Source organism: Nothoprocta perdicaria, unplaced genomic scaffold (assembly GCF_003342845.1).
Source record: "Nothoprocta perdicaria isolate Ctin4 unplaced genomic scaffold, notPer1 scaffold_499, whole genome shotgun sequence".
NCBI classification, from domain to species: domain Eukaryota; kingdom Metazoa; phylum Chordata; class Aves; order Tinamiformes; family Tinamidae; genus Nothoprocta; species Nothoprocta perdicaria.
In genome coordinates, this window is record NW_020455753.1 from 51,804 (window position 1) to 76,775 (window position 24,972).

Below are 24,972 nucleotides of genomic sequence, written 5' to 3' on the forward strand. Positions count from 1 at the left end.
ACCAGCAAGGCCAGGACCTCGCGTGCTGGTTTTGCAGCTGCAGGCATCCTGGCTTCTCACAGGGCTAAAGGAGGAAGCAACAGCCTGACTAAGTTGTGACTTTTTGCTTCTAGTCCTGTCTCCCCCAGCCAGTCTGCCTTCCCCTTTGAGCGCTCACCACACTGAACAGGGAAAAGGGAGGAAATACCCCGAGAAACCACCTTGTGAAGTTAAGGAAGCAACGGTGCTGAATTCCGTCTGCATAGCCCTCCCCTGCTTTCMGTACTGCTAAGCCAGATGGTATCCCAGCAGGAGGGTGGAAAAAAAGCACTTCCAACACGTGCGAGGAAGGAGCAGGGGCTGGACAACGAGCACAGAGGGCTTACCCATACTGAGCGATTCCTTCTGGAAGTCCTTGGTCAGGTGTGAGCGGCTGGTGATGCAGTAGACGTAGCGCTCCAGCACGTACCAACACATCTCGTAATAGAAGGGATAACGAAATTTATTCGGGACCTGCGAAAGAGGCCAGGGAAAAGGCATCAGTTGAGGCCCCTCCAACACAGAGCTGCACAGAAACAGCTCCTATTACCACTGCCTCGAGCCAGACTGATCCCCTCCTGGGAGGCAGGAAATGCATGTACATGTGTAGCAGCATCTATTCATGCTTCTGGCAGCCTGCTGTAATTCTCCTTGTGGAAGGATATTAGCATCAGGCAGAGCAGAGTCCAGGCACCGCTTGCTTGCAAGCCATTAAGCATTTCATTTTTGGACGGGGGCCCTGCTTCCCTCCCCAGACCTCCTTCTCACTGAGCACAGGATAAAGCAGCCAGGGCTGTGCAAGGCTTCAGCTGAAGGTAATAGCTCAAGCCCTCCTCCTCCACCCCAGCACAGCATCCGTCAGAACAGGGATGGTGGGAGGGAAAGGGATGCTCTGTCAAGAGAGGAGTTACTAGCATTGCTGTCTCGCATGGAGACACAGCCATCAACAGCATGCTGAGCTCCAGAGCTCAGCAAGCCCTTAGCTTCAGGCCCTTTCATCACATCGAGGTCTAGCACCAACACCAAGCAGCAGCCAGGGGCGGGCAGTAGCCACACACTCCCACCACTATGGTGCTGCCTTCCTCTTCCCTATGAGGAAGGCTAGGGGAGACCTCCACCGCACTCACTGCCACCTTTCAGGAAGGAACTTAAGTCAGTCTTGGTGCCCTCTAGAGACTGTCCAGGCCGTCCATTGAGCGGCTGGGACATCCCATTTCCAGCCAGCTGGAGTTCAAGGCATCCATCGCGGGAGGAGGTTCACCTTGAGCCTGAACACACCTCCCTGGGCTGTCCCAAGAGGCCCCGAGCTGCCAGCTCTCCTGCAGCTCCTTACCCGGGTGCGGTCCTCGATGCTGTAAATCCGGAGCTGCATGGGGATGTTGAAGCTGTGCAAGAAGTTGCCTCCAAAAACCAGTGTGTCCATGGGAGTGTACACAGCATGGATCCAACCTTGGAGAGAACGGGCAGTTTGAAGAGTCCTGAGTAACTGAGGTCTCACAAGTGACACCTGCTCCTATTCAGCCCCTTTGCAATCTCTTAAAAAAATTSATCTGCAGAGCAGAGCAGTCAGCTTGGCACAATCTCCATGCTCCTCAACCAAGCATGACAACAAGCCTGACAACCTCAACCAACCCTGACCATTACACTTTTTAATCGCATTCTCGTGGATATTTGGATAAAAGCCCATTCTCCGACCTAAACCAGCCAACCTGCTTGTGTGGAAGGCCATAGGTTATGGCTAGCACAGGGATGAGCTACTGACCCATCACATCAGGCAGCACCAGCAGGAGCCACGTGCTGGGTTGGGGCCACGCAGCTCTTGGAGGAGGGCAGATATTGCTGCGTCACCCTCCCCTGCAGCAGGGCCCACCCTCCTAGAGGTCTATCTGGTATCACCGTTGGATTACTCAACAACCRGCTCTTCACCTCAAGCCCTGCCAACACCTTCACCAGCAGCAGGAAGGAAAGCAACAACCTGACCTTCATTTCATGAGGAGTCACGCACTCAGTGCTGGACTCTGTCTCATTTAAATTTAGCCTGATAATATAACCTTAGTAAGTCTAGTAATAAGTTTACTAGAGTCCCCACCTCTACTCTAGAGTCTCCTAGTAATCCTAGTGAGTCTAACCAGACCCCCTCGACTAGGGCACGGCAAGACTGGCACCTGCAGGAGGTGATTCAATTCAAGAATTTATAAAAAACTCAAACTCCCAAAACAACAAAAATCCAAATCCAATCACCACATACCTCAAAATATTTTTCTCTCTTGTTTTCCCTGCTATGTGAARGGCTAAGCAATGCAGCTCAATATTTGGTAAAAACCAGGGCGAGCTTTCTTAGGGCAAGGCCACTCAACCCAACAGAAGCATCGGTCATGTTGTGGTGCACCTGGACGAGTAACTCGTGCAATCCCTGTATTTTCTGTGCTGCTGTAAGCTACACAAGGATGCGTGACAACACCAACCCCCTCACCTTGTCCACCCAACACAGGCACCGTTTCCCTTTAGTGTTGTACGGACAACTTGTATGCTRTTCTGTGGAGGTCTTACAGGAGACCAAGCAAGCAGAGGAGCTGCACTGYCTTGGGCCAGCCTGTCCTCAGTGGGCACTGCTCCGAACATCCAAACAGGAGCGTGAGGGGCTCCACGAGAGCCTCCTGTAACTCCTGATCAAGCACCGTGTGCGTCAGAGCTCTGCTGTCACTAGGGCTGACTCTGCAGCGCCACAAAAGCCACCTTCTGGGAGCCACACCATGCCTGTCTCCCACGAAGCAGAAAGCTAGGGGAATTATCCGGCCTGTGCCCATTTTGCCGGTATCCCAGAAGTTTTGCCTCTCACCACAACCCGGGCAAAGGCCAAAACGTGAGCCTCCGACCTGCTGTACCTGACGGGATGACAAACGTGTACCCCTGCTTGAGCTCAATTCGCTGGCACTCCGACACTCTGTCCCCAAGAAAGATGTCTCCCTGCTTTCCTGAGAGAAGCCAGTTTTCGTAGAGCTCCAGATTCTGGGGCGTAGGCGGAATCAGCCAGAAGATCTGCGGGTAAAGAAAATACACTGAAGCCACAGCACAATCATCAGCTACTGACCATCGCCCTGCTTCTTCCAAACCTGCTCTGCTGCTTTCCACACATGCAGATGTCTTCTCCCTACCCCACAGGGCATGCGAGCCTGCAGTGAGTTCTTGTGGAGCAAACTGAACAGCTCTCCCAGGTGAGGAAGCAAGCTGCTGGAAAACAGCACCCACCACGCTGAGCACCACATATAGGCTTGAGCTTGGGAAGCTCCCTAAGGTCTTATTGCTAAGAGCAACRTCAAGAGACATAAGGTCCATTGGAGACTCCAGAGTTTTAGACAAAAAAAGGAGATATTTACTGATGTATTCTGAGAATGCTGCCATATTATTAAAAGCTGCAGCTGAACTACACATTTGCACCTGTGTGGCTCCACGAACTACAAGTGGCAGGCAGATATCCCTCCTGACTAGGTTCTTTGGAGACTCCATCACTGCATCCTTTTAGGGAAAGCACTTGAGGTGAAGAGTCACTAGGCTGGTCTGGCAGTTTGGGGAGCTGAGATGCATCTCTTTTGCGAGGAAAGGAGTACAGGAAAAGGGAAAAAATAAAGAAAAAAGCAAATACAGCCCACCACAAACACACACTTTCCTCCACACTGGTTTTTGCTGAGCAGCTGCTAGGGGATGTCACTGCTCTGACTACACTCAYTTACCGTGAGCTTTGCTGCCCCTGAAGGGCAGGGCAAGTTTTCCTTGACCACCCTGCATCTGGCAACRGCAGCCACCCAAAGCTCAAGTGGGAGCTTTCTATGTAGTTACTACAGTGGTGAAGCTCAAGCACGGATTCAGTCCATACCAAAGGCTGCATTCACGGGAACCCGTTTCCCTCCGCTTGGCCCGGGCAGGCTGGGTGTCCACAGCAAATTGCTGCGACTCAGCTGCCAGGCAGCAGCTTCCTCATAGATGCTTGCAGCTGTGCCGATGCACCCAAAAGGGCTGAAGTTTGGGGATAAAAACAGTTGCTGTAGCAAACGTCTAGGAGCCACCATGTGGCCATAGCACTAGTGAGTCCTGTACAACTACAGCTACAACTGTACAACAACCTACAACTCTGCTCCCCTCCCGAAACAAAGTCAGAACACACACACAAAAAATCACTAGAAACGGGGATTGCTGCAAACTGTCCCAGGAATCTCCCTGGCTATTAGGAAACAAGATGCTCTCCCTTCTTCTGCTTGCAGTTTTGTACGTGCAAGTTCCCTCCACATCCACAGCCCACGGATTCTTCCAGCAAGGAAGTCACGTCAAGTGTTCTGCCCCGAGCACAGCAGTGCTCCCGAGCAAAGCAGAAGCTCTGCTGGGGAACGTGACCTAGGCTGAAGTTTTAGCTGAGCCCTGGAGTGTTACAGCGCCCGAGCTGCTACAAACCTGYTGCCTGAGGGCTATGAGAACAAATGCAGCAACCCCACCTGTGAAAGTCTGGAGGTGCAATTCACCCTATGGGCAGATCAATACCTTCCAGACAGAGTGCAGCACGTCAGGCCCCAGCGCCACACAAACATTGCTGGAGATCCCTGACACACACRGGCAGATTCCTGTGCAATCATAACTGGACATGACCCGGCAGGGAGCTAACACAGCCCTTCGATGAAAGCCGTGTCCGTGTGCCACAACTCAATGGAGTCCAGCGTCAGGTTTTGTATTTTGGGACAAGCTCAGTTACTCCAGCCCGGAAGCTCAGAGCCGAGAGCGTTAGAGCTACTTTTCACAAAASAACCACCCCCTTCCCCAAACCAACAATCCCCCACAACCCAAAACCACCGAAGGAGGGCAGCTCACCAGTCACACAGCTAAATGGCCTCTAGGAAGCCCCACRCACCGTGTGGATAAGGTCACCCTACTCTATCATTCCATCTCCTTGAAGGTTGCCTGGCTCCATCTCTACAACACAGCTTTTCAGTCAGAGCCTAGTGGATATCTGACAGCGTGAACTGCTTCCAAGAGGCAGAGGTGAACAAGCTGAGGGCAGAAAGACTCCTTTTTTTTTTAATCAAGAACCTGCATTTTCAAAGGATCTACAAATAAAGGTACTGAAACCCATTCTCCGRAAGCATCTGTAGTTGCCCCAGCAGGGACAACCTTGTCCTCCTACCTTGCCCCCTCGGTGGATATGGTACCACACAGAAGTACCACCGAAGTCCACGTGGAAATCTGTGTAGCACCCCTTGACGCTCATCAAGCAGTACCTGAGGGAAAAGAAGGAGAAGACAGGAAGGTGAACGGGAGTGGAGCAGTGCTCCGCTTCCTGAAAGAGCAGTTTTGCTCCTAGAGGTCCAAGGATCACCCTGCCACATATAAATGCTTGTCCAGGGGCTTAAATAACTAATAACTAACCCTCTGCAAGGGTCACCTATCAAAATAAATAGAAACAACTGTTGCTCCCACTGGTCCCCAGCTTCTGCCCTTCGGCATTTTTATTGAGAGATATTTTGCCCCTGCCACCACCGGAACAGTTCAGGAAGCCACTTACTTCTGCACCTTGGGATACTGCATCTCCAGGATGGCATTTGTAGACTCCGTCTGACTCTCCTTCAGGTGTCTGGGCCACATGTTGTCAACCCAGTCAATCAAATCCACCTGTAGAAGAAAGGTGAGAAGACATGAACATAAGCAAGAAGGGAACTGCTCCCTTTTGGCCCTTAACAGTCCGGGCAGCTTAAATACCTAATTAATACCTAATTGCCTGCCTGGTCAGCCCCAGCTCACACGCAGCTGGGCAGGGCTGGCCACAGCTATCATGGTGCTGTGCACAGAGTGCCAGATGAGCCAGCCCAAACACAACTGGAACAGAGCGCAGGGCCAAGGAAGGAGATCCTGATGTCAGCCGAGCGGCCGCAGCATTCCCAGGCTGGCTGGCTCCGCAGAACCCAGCAAGGCACCGGTGCAATTCCAGGCATAATGAATTTAAGGGCAGCTATTCTAATGCCGGTCGCTGTGTGTGAACACCAGCGGGCAGCAGACACCACAGCAAGATGCCCAGGCTGGCACGGGGATGCTGCTCTTCTGCCCAAGGGCTGCCTAGGGAGTGCTCTGCAGCGGGCTGGCACGAACCCTGCGCTGGGCACCACAGCGGGCTGCAGCCTGCTAAACATCAAGACGGACACGGTGAAGAGGGGCCAGGTTCCCTCACAGTTAACAGCGGGAGAGGAAGAGACCCAAAGCTGCCCATTCCTCTCCTCCGACTGCAGAGGGAGTTCAGGTTGTCCAGTTCACACATGCCACCTTCCTCACATTTTCAGACAGCCTCCTGTGCCCTATTCAGATCTTCCCTGCTCTGTGTGTGCAGCGGGGTTGGACTAGATGACTTCTAGAGGTCCCTTCCCACCTTAAGGATTCTATGATTCCCATCTTGGCCTCCTCCACCCTCAGTGCTGCCCAAGTTGAGCCCTGCTGGAGTTTTTCACCCAGCCACATGTTCCAGCCAGCTGCCCGTATCCCACATCTCCAGCCATCCAGACTCTCTGGTGACGAAGAAGCTCGACTGCTGCTGTAACACGTGGGAGAAAGCTCTGCACCAAGCAGCACAGCACATCAGTGCACTGCACTGAGGGGAGAAAAAAAAAAGAGAGGCCCAGACTGGATGACAGCCAAGGTCTAGGCAGACAGCAGAATGGGCTAACTGGGAGAGCCGGGGAGCCGGGGTCCCCAGTCCTCATCGCAGCCGAGGACAAACCCGCCCTCTTTATTCAATTCAGGGGCTTGTTTTAACTCCAGGCCTGTCGTTGGTTCGCGGCCAGCAGGAGCCAGTTGCTTCACTCTGATATTCCTCAGCAGCCACTTCCATTTCTCTAATTGCTGACAGACAGCGAGCACCACATCTCCAGAATTGAATATCTTTTAATTGTGGTAACTAGAGCTGAGGGATGCAGCCTGAGCAGGCTCAGCCTGACTTGCAGGCTCAATCAACTATGATCAGCTATGGCAGACCAAGCGCAATGCGTAGGGAGGATCAKCTCCAGCATTACCCAGAGCACAGCAAGGACATCCCTGGCTGGGCCCATGAGTGTTACGAGTGGCCRCTGTCCTCTGGCATTCAAGTGACAGACTGCACCTCGTGCAAACAGGGTCAGAAGTGCGAGGAAAAGGACATCCCTGCAGAAGGGAGAGCTCTACTGACCGTAGCAGGTCTCTGCACCAGGTTCTCCAGCTTGGTGTGGCTGAACTCCAGGCTGATGACATTGTAGAGCTTCTCTCGCTCGGCCTCCGGCGTTTCATAGTAGCGTGCCCACTGCGCCATGGACATCTCAATGTCCCTCTGGGTGTTCACATCCATGACGTCCACCATCCGCCGACTCCCTGCCAGGAGAGAGAGGCATCGCTGGAACTGGCCCTGAACACAGCAGCGCACCCAAAGGAGACACTCCAGGAGACACGGCTCCTTCTCCAAAGGAGCCTCTCCTCTTCCCCACCCAACACACACAGGTAAGGGCCTCTCTAGCACTTCACTTTTTTCTATACTTACACTGAAAGAAAAGCCATTTCAGGGCAAACTAGAGTTGCGACCCACCGACAAAGGAGGATAGCTCAAGTTCAACCAGCTGCAGAGCTGAAGAGCAACCAAGGCTCATTGATTTCTAGCTTTGAWAAGTCCAAAGATCCACCCCATTTCCAGCTGGCCAGGGCACAACTGCGGTGGGCTGTAGTTCCAGAACAACAGGAGACACTTACCGACACAGAGCCGCACATCATTCACGCTGAAGTCCGGATCTGGCATCCTGCAGGACAAACACCTTGCTAAAAAACCAAGACACACCTCTGGTTGCAGACCATTCCCACCTGTAACCCCTCAGCTGGCACCCTGAGCACACCACCGTGCTCCTTGCTGCCTCTTGGATACAAAAGCCTGGCCAGAAAGGGCAGCCAGAGCTCTGTGGCACAGGTCTGGACTGAACCTTGGGCTGAAACACCAGGCTGRCTTCTGGAGAGGGAAGGAAGGATGATTTGGGAATGGAATATACCTCCTCTAGAGCATGAGCTGTGGCCCAGTGACCTCTGGCAAATACACAGGCCTYGAGTTCTCACTGAGCTTTCAATCCGAGCTCTCATTTTCAAGACTRATGGTACAAGTTTTCCCAATATAAGGGCACTGCTAGACCAGTGGAAGCAGCTTATTTCACCAGCACAGCATAGCCACCCTGTTAGTGTGGCATAGTGTGTGCAAAACACTGCTGAATGAGGACTCGAGCAGCTCCTGGCCCCCTGGGAAAGAACATAAACCCGTGAGAAATTCAGTTTTATCCACACTCACTCTGACCCTCAGTACCAGATCTACACCTTCCCAAGTCACTCCACAGCTCAAAGGAGTCCTGGCACAACCTCCTGTCTAATTTACCAGGCTAGTAAGAATAGGGTGAGTGGGAGATGCTTTTCTCTGTTCATTTTACACCAGGAATGTGGGCAGGACACAGTCCTATCAGCTGGACAGAGCACTGATCCAGCTACAAGGATTAGACACCAGCAATGTGGGAAAGTTGAGAAACGAGGCTGGGGACAACCACACACTTGTGCCCGACACTTACTTTATCCCCAGGCCATCGGAGCTCCTGAAAATGAGCGGGTCTCTCAGGCCACCTCGCTGGATGTATTCAACTGTGAAGTCTGCCGCGGGAGAAAAGAAGCAGGGAGGTGTTAGGGAAGACTCTTTTAGAGGACATGGATAAAGTGAGGTTAGATGGAGGTCTCTAGGCCAACTCTGCCTCCACCAAGCCAACTCCAGAGGCAGATCAGATTGTTCAGGGCCCTGTTCGGTTGAGAACCTTCTCGTATATTTGTGGTGAGCCTAAAAGTTCAAAGGAAATGGCAGAATGCAGGGCTCTACTGTCTTCTTTTGGAGATCCTGGAACTCCTCCGTGCCAATTTTGCACGTGGGAAGGTGTGTGCTACTGACAACCCTGAGACAGACACATCAGGAACGATGGGTCTGCTCCAACGGGCTGAACCAGACAGGCTGACAACGAGGCTTTTGGTCCTCATCTCCCTCAGAAGCTCATGATTTAGCAAGTGAGATCTTCATCTCTTCCCTCACAGCTGCTTGGGAAATGGAAGGGGGCTTGGAGGGAAGAAAGCACAAGCGGTCCTTTCCTCTAAAGGCTCAGGGACAGAGCACGTCATGTCYCTATTCCTCACTGAAGACGCAGCTAACCACAGCAGCTAGCTGGTAGCAGCCACCAGCAGCCTACACTGTCCCAYAACAGTCTCAGAGGGGGCAAGCACCAACCTTTGCCTTCCATGAAGACCACGAAGGTGGAGTTAAACTTGTTGGTGGAGAGCTTTTCTTCAAGGTCAAACGTCCTCTTCCCTTCAATTTCATCATCGGAGATGCCATCATCCTCATAACGTCGCCTCATGGTGCCACGCTGAGGAGAGAACGAAACATGAGGGTAAGAGCTATGGACCAGAAGAACGTGCTGGCTTGCTCTACAAGCCATCTGAAGAACATCCCAACCTTGCACAGCTTGGGCAAGGGCTTGGCATGGGGGTCACCTTGCAGCAGGCATCTCTAGGAAGCCTACAGGAGGATGAACGGGACATTACTGATTATTTTATCTCCTTGGCTTCCTGCTCAGGGAACACCGTTGCTATTAGCCTGCGCCACACAAGACAAGATCCTCGGTCCCAGGTACACTACTGAAACAGCAGATTTCCTTGTCCTAGAACCAACCTGTAGAGCTGTACGGGAGAACATAATTCAACCACACTAAGTGTTAACTATAGCACAACAACACAGGAGACATTTCAATAAAACCGGGGCAAAAGGACAACTATCAGATTTTTTTTTAATTTATTAAACAAGCCTATCGGTCCCGCTGCATTGAAGGTAAAGCTGATGAACTGAAATCCCAAGTGCTAAAGGCCTATCCCGAGGGCCGCGTTGCACTCACCTCTGCCTGCCTTGCCCAGCAAGGAGGTGACAAGGCTGGCTCTGTCATGGGAGATCCCACAGAAGGGACAGATCCACCCACTCGTGGCGGAAGGGCGATTCCATCCGGCTCCACCAAAGGCAGCCGGGTCCTGCTTGCCCACACGCTCTCCTCAGGCACTTCCCTCCCATTAACTCGTCCCACCAGCCCAGCACACACTACTACAAAGCTGCAACCACAAACCAACCTGGACTATCTTCCCGTGAGCACCCAAAACGGGGCCTAAACCCTTGCTCCCACTTGTCCCTACTGTCCAAGGGAATCAATTCACAAGATGCTCCTTGGCCATGGGGGCGGAGGAGCCCCCCTTCTCGCTGCTGTTAACACCTCATTAACGTCCTTGTCACCCCATCGAGAAACCTGAGCCAACCTTAGCTGCAAGGCACAACAGGAGCAGCCTGCCCCTGCCTGGGGGAGGCTCTGAATCCCCCCAACAAGTGCTCTCCGATGAGTCTGAAGGGCCCCAGGTGACAGAGCAGCCTGGGAAGCTTCATACATTCAAAATCTTTTCTCTCAAGCCACTTGTTRACAGGGACAGCAAAAAGCAGCACTTCCTTACAGCAAAGATTCTTAAGCTAAAACTCACTTTACCCCTTGGCTTTGTCACATACATGTGGATGTATTTCTAACCGTGCCTAAAAATCAGAGCAAAACGGATGTGCTGCCAGCTGAAGCGAGGCGAGGTTTTCCTGGGGAGCCCACAATTTCATACGTTTAGGGTCCGACTGCACACCCTAATTCACAGGGAAGACAACTTGCTACGAACAGCGCCCACAGCCCCCGCGGCTCTGGGCTCGTGGCCACCACCAGGAACAGCCCAACCCGCCGGATTAAACCTCCCAAATCCCCCATCACTCGCAGCCTTTACACCCAGATTTGCTCCTTATAGGCATGGCACCAGTTTTAAGCTAAATGGGTAAAGGTGTTACTGGGAGAAGAGCACGTGGCTATTTTAGAGAGGAGGATCAGCTTACCTTATAAATCGCTTTTCCTTATAAAAAATCACCAAACCACTTAGCACTTTGGTGAGTTTTAAACTTTTGGCACAGTTTTACACTGCCCTGCACGGGGTTTGGAGGGGTTCCTGGTCGGTTCCTAGCGCTCTCTACGCTCCCCGCAGCCCAGCCCTGCATCTCACCTCTGTGCTGGCACCCCAAAGGCTGGCGCTCCACGTCGGCTGCGACGGACGGGGCCTGTGGCACCCACATCACCATGGTGGGAAAGGAGGAGGCAGGAGCTGTGCCTTGGACACYCTATATGTATACCTTTATATGACCCTATGGGGCAGGCGGAGCTGTGCCGGCTCCACCTTTTGCAGGGGGAGGAACCTAAAGCTCCAACCCCTGCAGATCTGGTTAACCCTTTGGCTCCTTGCTCTCCTGCCGAGGAAGCGGTGCAGAGGCAGCTCACCGGGAGCCCGGGCGCAGCAAGGAGGACCCAGAGCAGCAATCCTGGAAGGGGCATTCCTCACTCCACAGCCACCTGCAGAGCTGGAGTTTGGAAGCAGCTCCGAAACCATTTTGGCACAAAAACCTGAAGAGATTAAAAAGCAGCCTGGCAGGCGAGTTCCTTTAGCTGAACACAGCCAGAGCCTTTAGAGCCGGTATTCCCAGGCCAGACACAAGAATTCCAGGGCTCCTAGTTCAGTGGCCACACCACAGACATGTCACATCCRACTGTGTGACCTCGGGAGACCTGGGCTGAGACGCAGCTCGGGCCATGCGAGCGGTGACCAGCTGCACCCTAGTTCCTACCAGATACTTGCCACAGCAAGCAGCACTTCGGACCAGCTCCCAGCCTTTGCTCGAGGCCACCAGAAGCCTGAAGAAGTGGGCAGCAGCGAGGGCAGGCCCAGCCTTGTCCATACTGGGACATACCCCTGGGTCGGGCTGATACACCTGCATTTCCTTAACATTAGGCACAAGGGCAGAAATTAGGTTGTGTTGTCCGAGTTGCTCCCCGACATTCTCCAACAGCTCCTGTCAGGACAGGAAAAACAGGGCAGCACGTGGAAGTTTTCAGCTAAGGCCACGASCGAGCAAGACCTCCAGGAACCTGAATGAGACACAGGGCTCCGAGCCCTAAACCGGCACAGCTCCATCCTGGCAATGTGACACGTTTGCTCTGCGTTGGTTAATCCAAGCGCTGATTACACCATGGGGGAAAGATCTCTCTCTCCACGCCGTGCTGTTCACCCCGGGAATGTGTGATGAAGAACCCGATCACTTCCTTGGGTGATCCGGGGGCTTTGCGACTAGGAAGGAACACGACACACTTCAGAGGATGCTGCTCCGCTTGCGAGTTCCCCTGTCAGCAATTCCCCTCGTGTCCGATTGTCTCGGCTTGTTCCCGTGGGCAGGGAAGAGTCTTTCCTCCCAACTTGCCCAGCGTGAAGGAGGAAAGGATGCCAGGCATGGCTGAGGACCCAAAGCCCTGCCACAACACAAGCAAGTCCTGTCATTCTCCCGATGCCTCCCATGTCCTGGCCCTTTCATGCCATTGTTGYCTGGGGAGGGTGGGGAGAGACAACAGGCAATGCGTGCGGAGCCGACAGGCGGGAGGAAAGGCTCCGAGCGAGCGCGTCTTCTGGGAGACACGGCATCTGCTGGGACCTCAGACAACTCCACGGTCTCACGTTCCTCTCCTGAGGTCGGCAGCTTCTCCAYGGTTCCGCAGCTGGACAGTCCCTCGTCCCACAGTCTTCTCCCCGCTTCTCACTGCAACTTCAGAGCAGCCCAGCACGTTACAGCCCTGAGCTCTTAAGCCAGGACCACTCTTTCCCAGAGGTGGCCCTGCTACCATTTTCCAGGCATTTTCCATGAGCTAAGGAAGAGCTGACAGGCAGCCCCAAACTGTTCCTGCTGCACCATGGAGGTCCACACAAAAGGGAGTTTCTCCATCTTCCCAGCAAGAGCCAGCCAGCAACTCTCATTCACTGCCCTTCACTGTGTGTTTCTGGCCCTCTCACGTACCATTCAATTAACACAGGAAACAGAAAGCATGAATATTTAATCCACAAACATCTCTACTGCTACCCGTTCTGTTCCGAACCTCTCACCCACCACCTGCTTCTCCTAGGGATGTCAAGGGAAAAGCCCCACACCGTTCTCCTCAGCAGTGCTCAGAACATTTCCTTGGACACCTACCCACCATCAGCAGTGGTTGCCTCCAAAAACAGAGCTGTGTCCGGCGAGCAACAGAACTGACAACTGGCCCAGGAGAAGCAGATTCTCCTGGGGTGTTTTCTGAGAGATGGATGAATACAAGATCACCTTTGAAAGCAGAACAAACTGTCCTTTTGCTGAAGGAACCTCACRTATTTTAGGAGCGAAACCAACAAATACCACAATGTTTTACTTGCTTCCTGTACTGTCTGCTGCCATTCCCACCCCACCACCTCCATGTGCCCGGCCCAAGGAGGACAGCCCATACCACAGCTCCTTCCATTCTCAGGAGCTCACAGTGCCCTACGCCTTCCATCATCCCACACCTCCTTCCTCTGCTTGTCGTGCTTGCGGAGCAGCTTCCAAGGAGCRTCCCTTATTCCTCTAGAGGAAAAGATGTTCGGATGCGGAACGCAGGCCTTTCCCTCCTGTTTTCCGAACGCCCCCTTCCAGACTCCTCTCGCTGCAGGTATCGGTGTCTCCCAATGTGTATGGGGATGTCACCAGCTGTGCTCCTGCATTCACAACCTCCCGGACATCTCCTCCTTTATAGGTCTGCTCTGCCGAAATGCACCCGCCCAGATAACACGACCAAGCCCAGCTGCCCCAGTCTATGCACTCACCTCTTCCTCAAAACCTTTGGCAGCAAATACAGCTTTGGCTCTTGTCTAGGTTTATGTCTCTACAAGAATGTTTAGAGCTACTTCGAACTTCAGCAAATACCTGTGGCAAAGGCAGTGTCTGGAATTTGGCCTCAGGGGTACAAAGCCACCTGCAATTAAGTGACCCTCGAAAGGCCATGCGAGCTGTTACCCCACCAGGAAAGGATCCTGCTTCTCTGGGAAGGCAGAAACACGGATGAGCACAGGAAGAGCAGGGTCTTTGCTCAGGGCACTGCAGGTGCCACTGTCAGCTAACCATGCAGGCAAGACTCCCTTGCAAAGGCTTCCAGAGACAGCAAGGACGACAGGGGCACAAAGATTACAGGACACACAGCTAACAGTCTGCTCCAACCGCAGCTCCTGGCCTAGGCTCCAGGTTCTGCTCTGTAATCAGCATATTCCTGGTGTTTCCAGGGCATGTCAGAGGGAGCTCCTCTTGTCCAGCCCAAATCACCCTGCTCAGCACCTCAGCTTGTCACCTTCAAGAGGTGACAAGGGCTCTGTAGGGACAGGCTCCTGCCATTTGGTCAACCTCCTGGCTCGGCAGGGTCATCTGCTTTGACGAGAAACTGCCCCAGAGAGGATCAATAACTATCCCCCTCTCACGGTCAGAACGAGCCACTGCAGTAAGGTCTGAAGAAGGTGCCAAGACCTCCCAAACAGGACAAACCCAGGACAAAGTGCGATGATGGTATCTGCTCACTGTAAGCTTGGGGCCAGCCCAGTGCTGGTAGAAGCTGGCAGGTGCCTAATTTTAGCAGCGCCCTCAACCCCAGAGCTGCCTATGTGACCAACCACCGCCTGGCTTCCCAAGGGAAGCCCAGGAACTAACCCAGCAGGTTCGCCCCACATTTAACACTGACCATCTCCTGATGTTTCTCAGGACCCGAAGGATGGAGCTGGCATAGCCCAGSCTGTGCCTTCCCCGGCCAAGGACAGGCTCACAAGAGCAGGCTCAGGAGCGCACCGGAATCTAGGCAGAACCTGGAACCCTTCCAGGGCTGACAGCTCCAGCAGGGATTCCCATCCTGCGCAGGGCTGGCATGCTGTCAGAATGAGCACGGAGAGCAGTTTGCTCTGTACTTTTAGGTATTAAGATTGATGTACACAAGGAGTAAATGGGGAATTTGAGCAAGCGGAGGGGCAGGAGGGGAGGCGGCACCAACAGGCCGAGGAGAACCACAGCTGGACCACAAGACGGAGGGGAYTTATTGGATCAAATCACGGGCAGCTCTGGCAACAGTTCCTATAAGGAAACTGCTCCTAGCACGGGATATAGCTCTTACTCTAGCCGCTCTCCCAAGAGCTTTGTGGACAGTAACTACCCCTAAGGCTGCCACCTGCCCCCACCAGCAGCTGCCCCTTGGTGTCTGGACAAGCCCTGCCTGGATTCTTTAGGCGCTTGCGGAAGCTCAAGAAGGGTTATCAAGCAAGTCTTCCACCCYGAGAAACATGAGACAGAAAACAGGCTCTGTTAAAAGACACTATTTAACGTTCAGCCTCGTATTTTTTTCAACCAAACTGACCCAATCCATTTAATTTCCTACGTCTTCCTATGGTTTAGAAGGGGTAGGAGGTGTAAGCTGCTGTGTAGAGCCCTTGCCCTGCCAGTTTCCCCTGCATACGTGCTGCACAAGCAGACGAGCAGCATCAGCTCTGCTACCCCTTCCCGGTTTGCGTACCAAGGCAGCAGAGCATCTCACAAAATGAACAGAGTAGACAAAACTTCTCCAGAAAAGGCTCCAATTTCCTCCAGATTCAGGCTGGACGTTCCTCCATCACAAGAGTTTAAAATGCAAATCCGACACYTGTCCCACAGGAAGCATTTTGCACACAGGTTCTCGGAAAGCCTGTGGTACCTGTATCCATCAGGGCCTTGTAGCTGAGGGATGCCCCATGCTAGGTGTGTGAGAAACAGCCTTTCCACCCACTGAGCACACACCGGTGAGCTGCTGCAGCTCGTAACCCCTGGCAAAAAACATCACCCTGGTGAAAGAGAAGGGCTCGTCCTCTGCCCTGCTGCTGAGCCCAAACGATTCACAGGACAGGGAGAGCAGAGGCAGCACAAAGGAGGGGAACAGGTACCCGTGCTCAGGGACAGGGGTGCCCCGCACAACGTCACCCCTTGCTCCCACAGACAGCGCACCTCTCTTCCCCCAGCATGGAGAGAGTCTAGATGACTAGCTCAATTTTTTCTCTCTTTTTTTTTTTTCCAGTGAGGAAAAACGGATCCTCTGAATTGCTGCTGTCCCAGCTCTGCTGAAGTTTACAATTCCAGCCCGTAACACACCCACCAAGGCCAGACCACGGGGATACTCGCACACAAGAGCGCAAGGAAGCGCTTGGGTTTGCGCTGTGTTCCTGCTGGGCCGACCTGAGGCCGCTCTGAACCGTAGGCTCCAGGGCCCACAACGCTTGTAAAGAAGGAAAATATCACAGGATTGTTGGAAAGTCACAGTCAAGCCTCTGAAAACTTCTTCTGGGAAGGAGGATTCCCCTGCACACCACGCACGCTCCCTTCCCCTTTGGGTGATGAGATGTCCAGCTCCTTATCCCAAACAGGGCAGGGAGGGAGCTCAGCGACACACAGAAACATCTACATGTCAGCAGCACGTCAGAGATGCTCTGACAGTCCAACCCTCAAGGAGTTTTTGCTGCCAGCCCTCCAGATCCCAACTGCTGCTGTTTGTTCCCAAGGGAGCCAGGGGAATGCAGGAGAGCAAGAGACAGGTAGCTTTTTCTTCAACAGGTTTCTCTCCTCCTCCTTTTACCTCTTCCTCCTCCATCAGCTTCTCTAGGAAGAGGACTCCTCAAGTCCAGCAGCACTGCCCCTACCCTCTCAGCACCACAGTACTGCAAGTAAAGAGGCAACAGCAGAAGGATCATCCCCTCACCATGGCCCCCTTGCAGCATCAACGTGCCTCCCCAGACAGCAATTCCTGCCAAGCAGCTTCCTGATCCTTCTCCTGGTGCCTTTTGACGGAGCAGCTCCTCCTCTGCCCAGCTCTCCCAGGCCTGGCTCCAGCACGACAATGGGACAAGCAGCCCCCAACGCTGGGGACTGGGGCACGGGTGACAACTGTCCTTTGTGCTGAGCCTCTTCCTTGCCAAAAAAGGGGCATCGTGCTGATGCTGGTGGGGCATTATTATTATTATTATTGCCTTGCTTTTGTGCACAGATCACACATGTAAGCCCTGGGAAGAGACAAAGCACGGTGCATATTTAAGGTGCCACAGCGAGGAGAGGTCATCGCTCTGCCCATCGCCTTGCTGTGGATATGACCTGGTGAACAGCAACAAAAATCCACCTGTCTTGGCCCTTCTACCTTCCCCTCCTCAATAGCTCACACACAAGCCAGCCACACCGTGTTGCAAGCCCCACACCAGCTCTTTTGGCAGCAAGGACGCAACTCAGACTGGCATCCTTCCTGGTAGCCAACCTACGTGCAAGCACTGGACAGAGTCATCTTCCCTCCGTGCTGCTGCTCCATGGGGGTAAATCCATCTTTCTTTACACACTGCCCTGCTATCCCAAGGCAAATCCCAGCCCGAACTCTTCAATTTTTTTAAGTTCCTGGGATTCAAGGGGATTCGGAGACCCCACACAGCCAGTCCACACCGTTTACCATAGTATTGTTTCTACAGCAACACGGATGGACAAACAAGGCCCTGCAGARCCAGGGGGAAGAGAAATCCCATCTCCTCTTGCCCAAGATGGATTCAGAGGCCACACTTCATCCCGAGTTTGATCTCAATCACCTTAGGTGCAGGCACAAGTCAACAAGCAGCTCCCATGTACAGCCACTCGTCCTCATCGCCTCGTTCACAGTGGGAGCTGTCACAGGCAGAACTTATTTCATCCTGTCTCTTCAGGTCTCTCCAGATGAAGCTGCAGACTCTCTAAACAGAGCCCTTTAGCTCCATTACCCACCGCCACTCAAGCTCATTCYTGTTGGGGCATCCTGGAGTCGTCGGTGTCGCACCCAGAGAAGGGCTGCRGCTGCCCAAAGCTGGACAGCACCAGCACAAGGAGCCGAGACGACAGAGGGAAACACCAAAGCGCCCTGAGCTCTCCAGAAAGGAAGCACATCTGGATTAGCGTGAGTACTCAKGGAGCAGAAGTCCCCTTCCTTGTACTTCAGCTAAGCTGAGGCACCAGTTAACCATGATTCTACCTTCTGATCTTTTTTTTTTTTTGACGATGCCTTTGTGCAAGTGCAATTGCAAACAGTTTGTCAGCTTCAGCTAAACCATCGTGTGCCATTTTCCCAATAGGAACACGCACTTGTCCATCCTTCCTCCTTCTCTTGCAGCCCATCACTCTCTGCACAGGTCTGTATGGACCCCCCGCTGCAATGACAAACACCCCAATCAAGATCTGTCCCCAAAGACAGGTTGTCCAAGGTGACTAAAAACAGCACTTCCAGTCCTGGGGAAGGTGCTTCCCACCTTTCCTGCCTTCTAGTGTTTTGGTATCACCATTGATAGCTAATTACAGGCCCTGTCATTCAACTGCTGGCTTTGCTCTTGCACTCTGCTCTTCTGCTCTTCCCAAGRCCCCCAGCCAAGATGCCTCTGTTCTCATGTCCCACGCAGCCAGGACCACAAAGAGGCAGGAATGTCCCAGCATCGGGCAGCTCCGCTCCAAGTGACAATTCCTTCCCCCTGAACACCTGGGTACGCACTCTGGCGCCGCAGCGGTGCCCCTACTAACTCCTGGCACAGGAGCATGCYGCAGGTGTGCTGCCCACTGTCACAACCAGGCAGAGAAGCTCAGCAACTGTCCCAGCAGCAAGACACACCATGTTCCTCCCTTCCTTTCACCTCTTCCACTTGCCCACCAATGACCAGGTCTGACTGTCCCAGGTTTAACCTTCTTCAGCCTAAATAAAACCAGAGCAGACAAGAAAGTYGGTGAACCAAGACATCAATTCTGGCAGCAAAAGGGCGGTTGTTTAGAGCTCCCCTGTCATTTGCTTCTCTGGAAGCAGCAAAACTGTCCCCAACAGCAACAGGCAGCTCACCCCTAAGGCAGGCAACTGCTTCCCCTCATATGTTTCCACAGAAGATAGCACCAGCACACCAGTTTGCTTCTCCACCTTCTGAGCATCTTCTGCCTCCACTTCTCCAAGAAAACCACCTGGTGAATCGCAGACCCCTCCCTGCCTAGGTGGCTCTTGATGTAATTATTCAACAATAAAGGGGTTTTCAGGGGTAGGAGGGACTTGTTAGCACCTTCTCCAGCTGGGCTAACCCTGTAAAAACCTATGTCTGCTCATTAACAAGAGACATCGACGAAACATGAAGTTTTGTTTAATAACACACCCTGCAAGTGCTCCCGAGCTGTCTGGTTGATATCTCGGGCAGTGCTGCAGTTTCCACGCCACACTGAAAGGACAGACTYGGGACAGAAAGCAACCAGCAAAGATGTTTTACCTCCTGCATTCCTCTCTGCTGCTGAGAAACACCATCCAGTCCATTTGGGGGATGTACTCTCCAGGATACATCCATCACAGTSCCACATCTGCCAGCATCCACACGTTCACAGGAATTCATAAAGCTTTCCAAGAACAACCTTCGGTAGCTGCTAGATCCCACCAAAAAGCAACCTTTCCCGCCCCAAATCCAGAGTCCCAAATTATTTAGAGCTCAATTATCACACTTGGGTTCTTTGGAAAGACACATCTGCAGTGTCTTCAGTTTGTCTTCTTCCCCTGGCCATGTAGGGGCAAGGGCTGGACCTTTATCACCCTTCAGCCGCGGGAAGGCCAATCTGCATGAGCCTTCCCCGCTTGTGGGCTGTGTCCTGCCATTTGAGAGGGCTGCTCATCACCCCATCCTGCAGGAACAGTCACGCACCGCCGACACAGCCGAAGCCACGAAGCCAAGCTCCTGGGACTCCGGGCACCGCGGTGTCAGAGCTGGTCCCGCTGCTCCCCACGCACAGGCAGCGCCCGGCTGGGCACGTCTGCAGCACCACACGCCACGGCACTCGCTGCTGTGGGAGAAACCTTCTCTTCCACGCTCCCAAAGCCTCATCCCTCAGCTGAGGRCTCCACATACCACACAGCTCATGTGAACTCTTGCCTGGGGAATGGCGTGGACACCAACATGCAGGGGCAGGTTTGCTAGCCCTGCTGCTTAMAGCAGAGGCCTCAGTTTTCGGTTGGTGCGGACGGGCCTCCTCAAATTTCACATAAGGATTTGATCAGAGGGCAGGGCAGACCAGTGCAAACACTGGACACGGACTGCCCTAAGCAATGGAAAGGACAGCCTCCCGCTCCACACTTCCCCCCTACCAATCCTACAGAGCATCCAGAGCCTTCATGCTGGGTGAATACTTCCCTGGAGAGGCCCATTTCAGGCACAGCTGAGCCCGACTGCCTGCCACGGGGCAGCATATTCCCATGGCCCCGCGCAGGGTGCGGCTCCACAGCCATCTCTGGAGCAGCAGAGCCTGTTTAAGAGGTTCCTACCCCACCCTCGCTACCCATGTCTGCTCGCCACCTCTTTGCTCTCACCAGGTCTGCCGGTGGGGTGGCTCTTCCAGCAGTCCAGCACAGAAAACTATTGGGACTAGGTGTCCCCCCCAAGAGCTTTGATCTGGGGCATGACCCAAAACCCTCTGAAGGCAGCACTGGTCTCAGGGGCATCAGCAGGAGGAGACAACTACAGAGGTTCCTTCCCTCTGAAACCAGCTCTGCCGCACAGAGGATCCTAAACCAGGACCACACCCCAAGATAAGGTCTGCTGACTTGGCAGAGCCCACAATCATCATCTCCCTCGAGGGAACCACGCTCGTGAGCTCTGCTTCCCCTCACCTCAAGCCATTCTGCAGTGATCCAGCCCTGCTGCCCTTCATTCCTTGCYCTGCGTGTTGCCATTGAGAGGCTAAGGCACCACTTCACCAGCAAGCAAATCCCGGCTCCTGATGCACATTTTGCTAGTCTTAACTCACAACACGGGCCTTCCAGGGTTAGCCCTGGAGAAGAAAGAAGATGATTTGATACTTCCAATACCCAACACACCCGCTGCTTGCATTAACCAGCTCAGCACCTCTGCTAAGGACGCTGTTTGACGGCAAAGACCTGTGGTTCAGAGGAGGGTTTTGAGGGGACTGGTGCTCCTCGGGAGGCTTAGCCTTCCCCCTCCGCACCCTCTTTGCCAAATTAGGTGATTCCATTGATAAGAGACACGCCAAGGCCAAAACCACACAGATTCCCTGCTCATCCTGAAATCCACTGGCCAGCACCAACATTCCTGCACTGCCAATAGTCACCAAGGCTCCCTGAGACTATGACTACTTGCTTACCTAGGCAAACAGGAAGGATGGTCCGAGCAGACCAAAACCAAGCCGACAGAGCCCCACCGATGGAAAGAGATTCYCATCTTGGTGGGAATCTCTTGGGGAAGAGATTTCCATCTTGGTACTCTAACATGGCTCTAACACGGCTCTAACACACACTGGATACGAAGGTACAGGGCAGCAATGTGTTGAGCTCACATTTATTGGTAGATAGACAGTCATCCTCAAGAACTGCCTTGGAAAAGAACAAAACTGCCAATAAGAAAGCGGCCAGAATTTGCTCCTCTGCTCCATGAATTTGTGTAGGTCTGRGTGGATAAAAGGGCTTCCTGTGGGGTCATCACTGCAGCAAAGGAGAAACACTTCCTYGGTGGAATACCATGCACTCAGTTGATGCTGTTACCTGAAGGCATCGCACCTCAACTCAACGGAGCCATGGGCATCTTTAGGGAGCATTAGGTCAGACCACCCCTTCAACTGCCATTTCTAGGGATGCACTGGTCAATCTAAGAGCTCCCAAGCACCACCAGAAGATCCACTAGTCTCACACACCTAACCCTACCAAAGGTAAGGAACATACGCTACGCAGCAGTTGACTCCCAAGTCTCCAGCCAGCTCAGAGCCTGGACCATATCACAGCTGGCACAAGGGGAAAAACACAGAGTGTGGGAAAACAGCCTGGACAGCCGGAGCCGGGCAGATTAGTTAGGCACTGCAGTGCTACAGCACCAGTGCAGCTGAGCTTCCTTTCCCTGCCCAGGAATCCCCAGGCASAACTGCTCAGATTGTCTCTCCCACCTTTCAAAGAAATCCAGGCTTCAGGTGCCAGTGTGTCCTTGGCRCGTGTTGTGCCACGGGCTGGATGAGACCTCTAAGTGACGGCCAGCAGACTCCCAAGTCACAGCAAGAGACCGTTATGTTATTAGTGTCAGGGCTGGACTGTCACCTGCGCCCCAGGACACCACAGAGCCTTTCAGACCCTTGACCAAGGCCTTACAAACACGCACCCAGCTTACAGAGACAGCACTTCAACCCACTCTCTAAAGCTCTGCAGTGACACACACGTGGCCTTAGTAGAGGGCTACTCCACAACGTCTGATGAATTCCTTCCTCACAGAGCAGACAGACAGAGCTCCACCTTCACGTGGCTAGCACAGACATCCCTTGACYGTTGTTGTGTGTCCTATCCCCCACACAGGCCTCTACATTGGCCTTCAAGAATTCCCTGGCCCACAGCTTTCCCCCCACTTAAATCAGCTCAGGTGGGAGCAGGACACCCTCAGTGCTGACCACAGTGTGTCCTGATGAACTCAGCCAGACCTTTATCACATTGGGAGCSCCGGATGCACGGTTTGACCCGAGAAGCAAGCACAGCTAGAGCAGTGCGACCCACCTAATGTGAACATTATTGYACTGCAGAGATGTGTGACCTGACAGAGACACTTACAGGAGTGCAGTTATCCCCAAAACAAATGAGAAATCTTATTACAACCCTGATGCCTAACCAATACCGATAAATCCAKTTTAAAAAACATTCATAGATCAGATCTTCACTGAACCAGTGCAAAGCAACAATATCAAGCTTGAGACCTTCTCTACACTCTGACTATTTTTAAGGCCAGCATTACATACCAAGAAGACTCTGATGGTGTATTTTTAATACATATAAACTCTTTTGCTAACAGGTCCACATTGATGCTTATGCACAAGGGAAACAGCTACAGAAGAAGAAACATAAGTAATGCTACCAATTCCCTGCTCCTCTACCCTAGGAGTTTTAATATAGTCATATTAAAGCCATCAATGCATCTGTGGGAGTAGGATATTCAAATAAATCATAATCATTTTGCCTTCCTGGATAATTCACCTGTGATACCTTGCTCTGCAAGGTCTAGAAGCAGTAGCTAACAGAACAGCTCACTCAACCTCAGTAAAATGAAGCGAGAGCATCTGAACATTTTTTGTCCTAACGGTCCATGAAGGAAAGGGCTCAATGATGTCCATGAGGCCAAAGAAGCGTAGCTGAACTGCAGCCTCTGCTYGCTACCCATGCACCTTTCCAAGGCTCATCAGCACGCAGCTCATCAGTGAGYAGTCATTTATCCAGCTTAGCATATTATGTTGAACTTCAAAATTTCAGAAAAAGAATTCAAAACYAGGGTCACTTCAATTTCCTGAAGCAGACTAAGAAGCCTTGTAGTCATCGAGTGCAACACCCCCGTCTACAAAGTGTAAATATATGGCAGACACTGAGAAGCAGCAGAAAGAGGAGCACACCTTCTGTAAACCAGGTTTTGGGCCAGTCACAGGCTAAACAATACCCTCTCTGCCACGGGTACTACTGCTCAATAACCATTTCTATTCTCACTAAAAGATTTCCATCCCTAGGCCACCAACAAGGTGAGCAGTGGCTACCACCCCCCTKTACCTTTCCTGTGACAAGGCACAGAGCAGTGACAAAACAGCAAGAACTGTTCACTCGCCAGGGCGAAGCTTACAGCAAAGAGCATCACCCTGCCTCCCACCAAATGATTTCAGAGCATTAAAGGATAAAGATTTAACACTACAGACAGTCGCTTGAAGGGGAGGGTATAAATACCACAGGGCCTTAGAGGTGAACCCCAACACAAGCTCAAATATCCCAGTGCTGTCACCCGGCTTTCTCAGACAGTTTACAGCTCCCCCRAAAGAGAGGGGAACTGGCCTGAAGAACACACACGAGCTTCCCGACGGGGCACGTGGGCCTGCTCAGAGTCACCAGGAATATGACCTCAGACACCTGGAGCAGCTGCTCCCAAACTTTTCATAGTYGTGGCTCAGCTTAGAGACCCGTGGCCCCTAAACGTCAGCACAAACATCGAACAAGCCCAGGTCCTGACAGAGCCCCGTTAGGGCTTCACTTTTAGAACAGCTCCCCCTGAAAGAAAATACATGCCCATGTGCACAGGCAAGATCTGAGCTTTAAGCTGAGGCTGGTTTTCTCAGGCTTTGCTCAAATTCTCAGGCCGAACGCTCAAATAAAGCCCAGACCAACATAACATGCACACACTGAGGGCGACAGCATCTCTGCTTTTTACAACTACACCRAGAAAGTCTGCTGGGCAAGAAGCAACACTGACATTTATTTCACACTTTTGTCCAGCAGCTTCTCAGCACATCTTATTCAGACTTGGCCCTCAACCCTCTCCTTTCCAAGTTCAGGAGCCACATGTTGGGCTGGTGCCCTCCAGTTGGGCAAACTTTGCTAAGTCAACCAGAGCCATAAAGACACTCTCAGCCAGCTAAGCTAATATCTCAATATCTCTGGGCAGGCTGTRGCTACCCACCTCAATGCCTTAAAAAAATAAAATAAAGGGTTGTTAAACCTGTTKCTAGTAAAAGACTTGCCTTATTCAATTCGAACGGTGCTAAGAACAGAATTTGATTGGCAAGGGCCAATACTGACCAGTCTTTGGCTGTAACGGATCCTTTCTTCCTCAGGCTCCATCTCTGAGTCTTCTGAAGAGAGCGAGAAGGACACCCCAGGGCTGCTGTCTTCCTCCTCTTCCTCCTTTGAAACCAGAGGGAAATAGTGAAGCAGAGTACAGACGCGAGCCTCCAACACCCTCAAATTTGGGAGTGATTCCACACGGCTACGCCAGCCCAAGGCAAAAAAAGTGGAGGAGCCCACCTCTACTTTAACACTCCCATTCTAACTTTAGTCATGACCCGGGGTAAATGACTCTACCAGCTGTCCCGTAACGCGACATGAGCTGCAGGTCCCAGCTGAGGAAAAGGCTTCTGCTCTGCACTGCTGCTAGCACAGGCGGCAGTTAARTTGGCCC

General features: G+C 52.7%; 1 protein-coding gene across 1 annotated transcript in view; it reads right to left on the reverse strand.

The window, feature by feature from the left end:
- KDM2A (lysine demethylase 2A) overlaps positions 1–24,704 on the reverse strand; it is a 38,700-nt gene extending 13,996 nt beyond the window's left edge. The window contains exons 1-10 of the mRNA XM_026047399.1: positions 24,594–24,704; positions 9,314–9,452; positions 8,616–8,694; positions 7,765–7,811; positions 7,214–7,392; positions 5,567–5,673; positions 5,189–5,282; positions 2,904–3,057; positions 1,352–1,467; positions 366–492 (exon numbers count right to left, since the gene is read on the reverse strand). Of these exons, the coding sequence (XP_025903184.1) occupies positions 366–492; positions 1,352–1,467; positions 2,904–3,057; positions 5,189–5,282; positions 5,567–5,673; positions 7,214–7,392; positions 7,765–7,811; positions 8,616–8,694; positions 9,314–9,452; positions 24,594–24,635 (1,084 nt within the window). The 5' untranslated portion in view covers positions 24,636–24,704. The remainder of the gene's footprint in view (positions 1–365; positions 493–1,351; positions 1,468–2,903; positions 3,058–5,188; positions 5,283–5,566; positions 5,674–7,213; positions 7,393–7,764; positions 7,812–8,615; positions 8,695–9,313; positions 9,453–24,593) is intronic.
- Positions 24,705–24,972: the final 268 nt, after the last annotated feature.